We start from the raw sequence: 9,961 nt of genomic DNA, 5'->3' as shown, positions 1-9,961 counted from the left end.
ACAGAAATTGAAGATTGATAGCTGAAAATAGCAAGTGAGTCAGGAACTGAAGCTTGGCTAAAACTAGATTCTTTAACTCAGGTTTAATATCAAATATATCTGGTTTTTCAGACAATTGAGCTATGTCGAAAGCTTGAAGATTACTAACCCTACTGCTTTTTCACCTTTTGACTACAGATATTTATGAGAAGTTTTAGGGTTTACAAATGTTAAACCAAACTACTTGAGACAAATGAAAAGTTTTTATTTGGTGTAAAGTCAGAAATACAACATCTTTAAAATGTTCATAAGTTAAATGAAGGCCACAGTAGTGGGATGTAAAATGGCATGGAGATGAAATAACTGCTGTATACACACTGATGGATAAAATATCACTATCCAATCTACAATACAAAACCATGGTTTTAAAATGACCTTCTATTGGGAATTGCTGAAGTCTAAGAAGCGCATGCTGTGTTAGCAGGTGATCCACAGTGCAGATGGAGATGGCAGTGACGTGGCTGTAAAGCTCCGATGGCTGCAATGCAATGCAATCTTCACAAGACAAGTGCTTGCTGTGACTTCTCCTTTAATGCTCAAACTCTGCACTAGCCATGTGCTCTACTCTACCTGCTAGCAATTCTTGGATTAATTCAGAGTTCCAGTCATGTGAGAAAGTAGTCCATAGAAGATGAGAACTAAGTTTAGGTGTTGACAAGGAGCCCGTGACACAAATGGTATCCTCCACTTTTATTCATTGGGTTTCTTGACCCAGACTTGTAGCCAGCCCTCAAGACTGTACTATTAGTGCTTTGTTTGCAGTCTTCTGACTTTGTTTAGAGTCTTCTGACTCCGGTGAGCACTGTACAACCATTTTAAATGGGGAGAAATGGGCAGCCTCACCTTTGGGAGGGGGGAACCTCACAATGTCAACTTAGACTGTGAGACACAGCAGTGCCTAGTAAGAAACTTGGGATTTGAGAGGGATTTATTATTCTATTACACTGACTCATTCACACCATGCTTGAGGGAGATCCTTGAACTAGAGGTTTCCTTTTAAAAGGTCAAGCAAAATGGCTTCATTACTGAAGCAACAACTCAGTCCTAGCCAACATCATAAGTAAGTCTACAGTGCTGCTGTAGGGCAAGATGAAACAGATGCAACTGCTAAAATTTACACAGTTGGTTGTATTTCAGCCTCTGCTCTCCCTTAATACTGACTGTGCTGGACATGCTGCTTCTGTGCGAAGTGCTCAGACCCATCATCTGGGCTGAGCTCCCCTAACAAAACCTAACAGCCAAGACAGGAAAAACCAGCACCTTGACACCAGGCGCTGCCCAGAGCAGCACAGTTTTGAAAGGTAAAATCCACCCCTGTTCCACTACATCCTTCTGCTTCAGATGTTTCTATGCAGTGCCTCAAGAAGCACTTAGCAAGTGTAGCTGTGAGGCAGGAAAAGAGCTGCTCTGAGGCCTGAAGCGAAGGCAAGTTTGGCACTGCAGGAGGACAGTAAAAGGCAGGAAGGACAAGACTTGTTCTCAGTTCCTCACTGCACTGTTCACGAGCACAAGGAGCATTGCTGACCTCTTCTCGCAAGGTTTATCACTCAGGTTGTTACAACAGAAGAACTTCAGGAAGATCATACATTGTGATGATGTGCCTGGGCATTCTTCAGGGAAATGGGAAAGTAGCAATGGTTTCAAGCATACATATTACATCTGATACTGCATCAGTTTAGTATTTCCCTGATAAGTTGCTTACCCTTGTTGCTCCTCTTACCTTCCCCCTTCCCAAAAACATCTGAGGTGTTTCTCTGCAAGTAAGCCCTGCAAACAATGTCATACTGTTCCTACTTCACAGAAATGCTTAACTGGTTTACAGGTTTTTGTTTTGTTTTGCAGAACTGCAAACAGTACTATGCAGTAAACACATCTCAGGTGCAAAAAAGTCATGCAATAAACTCGGAATATTTTTATCAAATGGGGTTTCAACACAATATTGTAACACAATATAGTCAAGAAATCTACCCTAAGACCTCAGAGTACCAACAGACCTTTGTTTAACCTGACCAACGAATCTTCTTTTGAACAAGATATGGTAATTTTTAAAACAAATACAAAAATTTTGTAATTATCTACACTGCATTTGCACATTGCTCAATCTTAATACACAATCTTCTGTCTCCTGTTCATGATAATGCTCTTAATTCTGTTTATTATCCAAGTCTATAATCTCTGAGGATCCAGTAAGCCACAAACTAAAGTATTTTAGCTTATGTAGCCTATGCCAGTTAAAACAAAACAAAACAAAAAACCAGCAGCAATACAATGACATAATCTTAGCCAACCCTTACTTCCTTTTGCTTTTTGTGTCAGTTGTTTGGAAAACACTAGATGCTGACATCAGATTTTCTATATACTGTCCAAGAACTTGGTTTTCTGATTTCAGTTTCAAGTTTTCTTCCTTAACAGCATCTACTCGTGCTGAGAGATCTGCAAAGGTGATATTAGAAGAAAAATGTTAAGACACTGTTGTGAACAATAATGAATATGTTCTACGGGCCTACATCAGACTAGTCACACCTTTAATCCAGAAGGCATTACCAGAGGGTATTATGTTATAAAACATTTTCCTAGTCATGTTTTACCTAAAGGGCATTTTTCCTCTATTATTTTGTAGTACAGTATTTTGACCCGCTTGTTAAACTGAATGCTAGTCTGTAAGTTTATTACTTTCTTGAATTTTTGAATTAAAAGCTATTGCAAACTAAATTACTTGGAAACAAGAGCTCAGTGCTGAGCAGCCTCAGATATGTGTCTTCTAATAAGCACAGACACATTAGCTGCATCACCTGTTCTACTTGCTGTGTACTACCAAGGCTGAGCAAATGTAATCTTGCACAAAGAGGAAGGAAAAAAACTATTTCCAAGACCTTGGTTTTGTATCTTCAACTGCATTAATTGACATACTTCTGGACACTGCGACTAAGAGCAGAGCAGGCAGGTTCTCTTCTTTTGCTTATTACTGTGTACTTGTAAAAAATCTGATATGTCAAGCTGCTAACCTTCAAGCGTGTGCTGCAGTTCCAAAACTTGATTAATAAGCCGTGTTTTCTCTTCTAATTCCACCTGATTCTCAGCCTCAACAGCTGCAATAAAGCACGAGAGTTTTAGTGCAACCTGTGGTAACAGTTAGAAATTATACTAAATAGAATACCAAGGAAGGACAAGAACATTAGGAATTTATACCATCCATATCGGCGTTCATCATTGTGGTAGGGGCTCTTTCCACTTTTGAAGAGCGTTTACTCGAGCGGTACTCTGCTTGAAGAGAAACAAAAAAAATGGAGGCAGCAATTATTGGAACTTCCGTTATATTTGAATTTTAGGTGTATTTTTCTAATTCTGAAGGGTCAGTGCTTTAGCCTAAGTCAGAGCAACCTTTTTTACCATTCCTGAATTATTTTTCCTAGGCCTCATGCTGTACATACCTATGGTTCGTTGAGTAACTATGCTTCTGTTTACAAAAATAACTGATCTAGATTACTGCAAAGCATGAATTACCGCCGTTTCAATAATGTAATCGCCGCCTTCTCAGCTGGGATCATTCTGGAATGGGTTATTCCAGACTGGCTATTCCCGAAGGCCGAAGCGGAATGGCTCTGCCCTGTACCCCCGCCACCCCTGGCCAGTGCACGGGCCTGCGAGACGGGGGTGTTCGCCTCGGGGCCTGGCATCCCCGCACCGCCCGCTCCCATCCCCGCCTCGAACTGCGGGACGGGGCCGGTGCGGGAGCAGCCGCACCCGCGGCCCGGGAGGCGCCGGCCGGGCACTGGCAGCACTGCAGAGGGGCGTCCCCGCAGGACCCGGCCGCCAGCCGCCCGGCCCCGCCCGCACATCCCACCATGCGCTCCCAGCCTGGCTCGGCCCCGCGCCCCCTCGCTCCCGCCCGGCGCGGCCGCTCCGCACCTGCCCCGCACCTGCCCCGCACCTGCCCCGCCGCCGCCTCCCGCGGGCCCTGCCCCGGCTCGGCCCGGCCCGGCCCGCTCTGCGCCGCCAACGCGCCTGCGCCGCGCGCGGGGCGGGGCGGGAGCGCCATGGCCCCGCCCCCGGGGCGGGCCGGCCGTGCCCCCTCACGGGCTCCTCCCGGCACATCCCGCTGGGCAAGTGAGATACCATGGTTCTGATCCATTCCTTCTGCGTTCATGGGCCGGCCGTGCCCCCTCATGGGCTCCTGCGGCCATATCGGTCCCTCCCGGCACATCCCGCTGGGCAGTGCCCCCTGACGGGCTCCTGCGGCCATACCGGCCCCCTCACGGCACATCCCGCTGGGCGCCAAGCAAGATACAATGGTTCTGCTCCGTTCCTTCTGTGCTCATGGGCCGGCCGTGTCCCCTCACGGGCTCCTCCCGGCACATCCCGCTGGGCAAGTGAGATACGATGGTTCTGATTCATTCCTTCTGCGCTCATGGGCCGGCCGTGCCCCCTCACGGGCTCCTGCGGCCATATCGGTCCCTCCCGGCACATCCCGCTGGGCAGCAAGTAAGATACAATGGTTCTGGTCCATTTCTTCTGTGCTCAGGGGCCGCCAGTGTTGAGAGCAGCGGTCCTCAATGGTTGGTCGCTCTGCGTAGTGTTCAGAAGAGGTTAAGAAAAGGCATTTGTTCCCTGGTGTGGAACCCCTTCAGATTTAGGGGTTGGCAGAGCCTGAGGAAGGTCCGAGGAAACAGCGTGTGGGTGGCTGCCGTCAACTCCCAGGTGCTTTTATGTGGAGCTCTGGGAGAAAGGAGCCTCCCAGACGGAGTCCAGCGAGTTTTCCCTGGCGCACCTCAGTCCGTGTACACCCGGCCCAGCTGCTTCCACTGGGGCCCGTCAGAAGCCTTTTCCACAGCAGTGTCCAGAGGAAGAAACTTGTGGTTAGCTCCGTGCCTCTGGGCCTCACAGCGCTGAGATCACATCACTCAAGAAGCTCAGTAACTTGGCGGAGTTGCTCTCATCTAATGGCTCAGTAGCTCCAAAACAACGCTCCTGTGTCATTGTTCTTCCCTGGCTCCCTGGAGGGAATAATCCTTGCAGAACACGCTGCGCAGGATCCTCACTTTAATGTCACGGCACAGTCCATGAGCCACAGCAAAGGAATGGAAAACATTCATGACCTGAGCTAATTTTGGTGGCTTCACTGAAGTGAGTGCACTGCATAACTTGTAGTACCAGGTAGCTTGAACCATATGTTGCATTGAAATATATTCATATTGTATCTGTAAATTGCAGTCATATATCTAGTTGTAAATAAATAATTCAGTGCTGTGCAGACACTTAGGAAGATAAAGGCATTTGGGAAGTGAGCCCTCTACTGTATTTTTAAGTACACTTCAGAAAGTGTATATTCCTAACATCATCTTTTGGCTGCCTCCACGCTATTATTGTGTCAATGACTTTTTTTAACCTTACAATCAGATAAATTCAGATTAGACTGAATGCTTTTCAAGGTCTGAAAATGTACTGCAATTAGAGTCTTGCTATCCATCTGTACTGGAAAATGAACCTATTTCCAGTTCCTTTAGCTAGTTTACTTAAACGTCTCTACCAAGGGCAGGCATTTTAACACAGCAATCCTCCTTATTTCTTGCAAGCAGTCCTCCTCTCAGGTGGTGGCTGGGTTTAGGAGCTTGTTGGAAAGTTTCCTTGATGGCTGTTTTTTAAATGCCAGATGCTTGCACTTTTCAATCTTGCTGGCTGCACTGGCAAACCTTGCAATCAACAGGTTCTCTAATTCTTTCTAATGAGACAATCTCCAGCACTTGCATTAACAGGGGAAAAAAATATGGCCAGATTCTCCAGGTGTGTACAAATGGATGGAGAGCCTGCTTACCTGGTGAAGGATGTGCTGTGTTTTTATACTGTAAGAGGGGAAAAAGTCATTGGGGGCTGATCTTGAGGAAATGCACCTCTCTGCTGCGGAAATTGCACTTTTCTTGCTGCATTACAGTTGCAGATTATTGTCAAAACTGTCCCAAAATGAGCAAAATGGGGAAGTCCTTGATGTTAAATTAGAGGACAGAATGGAAAGCAGACATATTGGCTGCTGTGCTGCTGTAGTTAAAGCAGTAGTAATTTCAAGAGCTGCTGGTTTACCTCCTGTTTCCTTTTTGGTATGTGTACCGTTGGGGTTCATTCTACTTTGCCTGGCTGTGGTTTCTCACTGTACTACTTTCTTTTGATTCTGAACTCTGACCACGAGCAGCAGGATGAACACCTTTGCAGAGATCAGCCTCTGGGAGAGGTTTTTTTGGTTTTCCTATAGAGAAAGCTGTTGTTCTGAGCTCCCACTGTTGGCGTGGCAGAGGGGTTATCAGCAGAGAGCAGATGACATGCCTAGGCTCAGAGTGCTGTGGGTTATGAGGTTAGCTCTGAAACGGTCCAGGCGCCAAAAGGAGTGGATTGATACTGCTGGGTGCAAATTCCACAGGGAGAATGCCCAGATCATCCTGTGTTCCCCTAAAAAGGCTTGCATTCCTAACCCTTCCTCTGTTTTCCAGTGCAAAGGAGGCAGCTCCAGAATTCTAAATATCCAGTGCGCCACTACTTCTAAACAAACAAACACCAAAAAACATGCGCACGCTCAAAAACCCCAAAACACAAATGCAAAAATGCCCAAACCAAATATATCACAAAATAAAGGTCCACAGCCCAAAGTATTCTTGTATGAGAAATCAACCAAGAAACCAGAAGCTTAACATTATCACGATTTACCTACTGCTTTTTAAAAATCCTTAAAATTCCTTTAAAATACCTCACCTGTGTTGCATTGCATAATCTATTAAAAATGGTGTGCACTTTTAATGCAAAGCTTTAGGGGCTTAGGAAGCATCCCCAACAATCAGATTCCTTTCATAACACAGAATGTGTCCCAGGGAAGGCACCTATGCATATTATGACACCAAGCTGGGTGGGAGTGTTGATCTGGCAGGTCCTGCACTTGGGTCACAACAACCCCAGGCAGTGCCACAGAATATTTTCTAAGGCATTTAGTTAAATCAGAGGAGCAATTCATGATATTGTCATTATATTAAATTTATAGCAACAAGCTTCAGTTTACAAATGCAGCTAGCTATACTTACTTGTAGCCTAAGTTCTAGTTAGAGTTTCTGAGAGTAGCTGATGTCACTGGCAAAAGGAATCAACTTACTCAGTTTCACTGAAAGAGCAATTTTTGTTTGAAATAAAACAACCTCCTAGGATGAAATGCATCATTAATAGTTTACCTGAATTCATATACAGGGAAAGTTACAAACTGAGAGGAGAGGATTTTATTGCTCTGCACTCAGACTCTCAGTCATTGCTGCTAATGACAAACATTTTCAGACATTTTATTTCTGCAACTCACTTTTACATCCTGTTTTTCCCATGGCACCCAGTGCAAACCACCAGGCCCGTGCCTTCCCTTCTGGCGGCGTTCCAGGCAGCAGAGGCGCGCCTGCAGAAGCTCTGGCGGATGACAGGGGCGCCGCTGTTCACCGCTGCAGTAGGAATGCATCCTTTCCGTCACTGACACCGGGAGGCGGCATTGTGAGTATGGCTGAGATGGCTTTGCTAGTGCCACCGTACCCTTTGCTCCTTTGACTAATTGTTGCCACAAAGAAAAAGACACAAAGGAACACAAGTGGCTTAAGTGTTTTTCCTTGCGTTGCTAACTGGTGAGACCTTTTACATCAAATCTTCATTCCTTTGTATCTTTGGAGAAATAACAGACTCTGAGGAGAGTTGGTTTTTTTCATGTAATGTTGCTTTACACCAAATTCTTTGCAATTCTTATTACTCTTTTAGAATAACCTCAAAAAGCTTTTGTATCCTAGTGCATATTCTTGAGCAAATAACCAATGGGGGTCTTCTGTTAAATGCAGAATTTGAGTACTTCTTAGATTTTGCTTTTTCCAACTAAATCAATTTATGCAAAATGAGCAAATATTTGGCTTACATTGTTCCAACTCATCTGTGTCCTTACTTATTGTAAGATGAGTTAGAACAATGTAAGCCAAATATTTAATGGCCTGGTTTTGCCTTAGGTCTGAGTGAGAGTGGGACCCCATGAGATGGTGTAACCTGTGAGCATACAGTGGGAATGAAAAACTGCCCTCTCTTTAGAAAGGCTACAAAAAGCAAGCCTCAGGAGGCCATAATTTCTTTTTATTCCTGAAGAGGCCTGCCTTCATATAGCTACATGCAGATATATAGGCAACATACAGCTTCAGCCTGTCCTTTGCAAGATTGAGCTGGAGTGCAAAAGCTCTCCTTTCTGCTGACTCCACAAAAATGCATTTTTAAATAGACTGAGGAACTGAACACTTTGCTGCTTTGGGCAGTGAATACCAACGTATATTACATAACATTGTCCTCCTAACTGTTTGATCCTCCTTGTAATCATCAGCTATGGGTTTGCCACCAGGTTTTGTGCAAGGATATTTAGCAAGGTTCCATAAAGCTTTACTGGTAACTTAATTAGATGAAAAATTGTTTTGTCTTTCTATAAGATAAGGGTTTGTATCTGCTTTTAAAAGGAGGGGTTCACATGAGAAACATAGTCACTAATGTTGGTTTTCTGTAAAGCATATTTGAAAAAAGAGTAAGATAATTTCTAGGTACTCTTCAATGAGTAAAGAGGGCCTTGATTCTGCTTATTCAACATTAATTGGAAGTACAGTAAAGAAATTTTTGCAGCTGTTGGACAACATTTCAGTGTTTTGTTTTGGTTGGATTTTGTGTGCTTTTGTTTGGGTTGGTCATTTTTTGAGGGAACTTTATCTAGTGCTTTGGGTTTCTAAAATGAAAGGTATTTCTTTCATTAAAGGTGAAAATATTTTCATGTGTTTTATTTGATTTCATATGCTGTTAATATTGCTATAAAAATACTTTCCAGAAAGTTTCTATCTTGCTACCATTTTATGTTTGTCTTAATTTACATGTTTTAGTTTTAATACCTGCATACTTAACAAATAGAAAGATAGTGCTCTTTTGAAAGAGCAATAGCTATTAAATATTCACAGCTTGTGCTTGGTTAGGGAGGCTCAGTAACCCCTGTTGCTTTGACACAGTGGCTTTTCACTGTCCCATGGAAACTTTGATATGAAAGCTGTATTCTGATTATACATACATAGCATGTTGTTCTACTTTGCCTGTTTAGTATCTTTCCAGTATGTTTTAAGTACTGGGGGGAAATCTTATGCAGTAACAGATGTGCTTAAGTTCACTAAAACCAGTGCACCTTTGTGAACCTTTTTAATATTTTAATATTTAAATGTTTTCATTTTAAGAGTTGAATTTTGCCTAAGGTTGCAAATGCAAGATGTGGCTGGGGGTGTTAATAAGGTGAGGAATTCGTGGATTTTTAACTTCCTCTGGAAGGTGGGCCCATGGGTTCACACTAACTGTGTGTTTTTGGGGTTACTTTAATAATGGTGCCTATTGTGAGGAAATGACCCCAGGGGAAGTTTTCTCCCAACCCTTCACCCAGCTCTTTGCACCTACCCCACCAGTTTTCAAAGGGTTCAAACCTCTGTAAATACTAATGATCTCATGCAGTGAGTGGCTGCTGTTGCTGATAGGCCTGTGCTATTTAGCATTCAGAGGTGAGGGAAGATGGACTTGGATAACGCACCCTGACACTGCCCCAGAGACCAGGGATGCTGCCCCAGAACTTGACATGGCCCCAGAAACTACGGATACTGCCACGGAAGCAACATTTGCCATTTCAAGGGAGGCTCCTGCCTTGCATGTAAAACATGGTCATTCTCAGACAAAGTCCACTTGGGATCTGCATATTGCAAGCCTCGTTTCCTTGTTCCTTGCTTGAACTTGCTGCTGTCCATCCTGGGGAATCTTTTTCTCTCTCTCACTGTGCAGACTTTTAGGTTCCCTGCTCTACTGGAATTGCTGTCAATCTCCAGTCTCACTGCTAGAGCCATAAGGCTCACTGTCTCTGCTA

At 44.2% G+C, this 9,961-nt stretch overlaps 1 protein-coding gene across 3 annotated transcripts; it reads right to left on the bottom strand.

Annotated features, from left to right (window-relative positions):
- Positions 1-223: 223 nt before the first annotated feature.
- Positions 224-3,989, bottom strand: SCOC (short coiled-coil protein). Of its 3 annotated transcripts, none has more exons than XM_036383058.2 (4): positions 3,971-3,989; positions 3,229-3,300; positions 3,045-3,128; positions 224-2,472 (listed from the first exon to the last, which is right to left on the bottom strand). In XM_036383058.2, the coding sequence occupies exons 2-4, from the start codon at positions 3,248-3,250 to the stop codon at positions 2,330-2,332; spliced, it is 249 nt and encodes an 82-aa protein (XP_036238951.1). In that variant the 5' UTR covers positions 3,251-3,300; positions 3,971-3,989; the 3' UTR covers positions 224-2,329. The 3 variants fall into 3 exon arrangements, with proteins under 3 accessions (XP_036238951.1, XP_054370695.1, XP_054370694.1); XM_054514720.1 differs by having other exon boundaries at positions 3,229-3,303; positions 3,971-3,987; XM_054514719.1 differs by lacking the exon at positions 3,971-3,989 and adding an exon at positions 3,949-3,967.
- Between the last annotated feature and the right edge of the window lie 5,972 nt (positions 3,990-9,961).

Source organism: Molothrus ater, chromosome 4 (genome assembly GCF_012460135.2).
Source record: "Molothrus ater isolate BHLD 08-10-18 breed brown headed cowbird chromosome 4, BPBGC_Mater_1.1, whole genome shotgun sequence".
Classification (NCBI taxonomy): domain Eukaryota; kingdom Metazoa; phylum Chordata; class Aves; order Passeriformes; family Icteridae; genus Molothrus; species Molothrus ater.
This window is presented reverse-complemented; position numbering and strand designations above follow the sequence as displayed.

What these genes read in the sequence shown, in the direction of transcription:
- SCOC (XM_036383058.2), bottom strand. Translation starts at nt 3,250, where the DNA reads ATGATGAACGCCGATATGGATG. An exon ending in GATGAACGCCGATATGGATG is followed by an intron (nt 3,129 to 3,228) that starts GTATAAATTCCT and finishes GCTTTATTGCAG; the next exon opens with CTGTTGAGGCTGAGAATCAG. An exon ending in ACTGCAGCACACGCTTGAAG is followed by an intron (nt 2,473 to 3,044) that starts GTTAGCAGCTTG and finishes TCACCTTTGCAG; the next exon opens with ATCTCTCAGCACGAGTAGAT.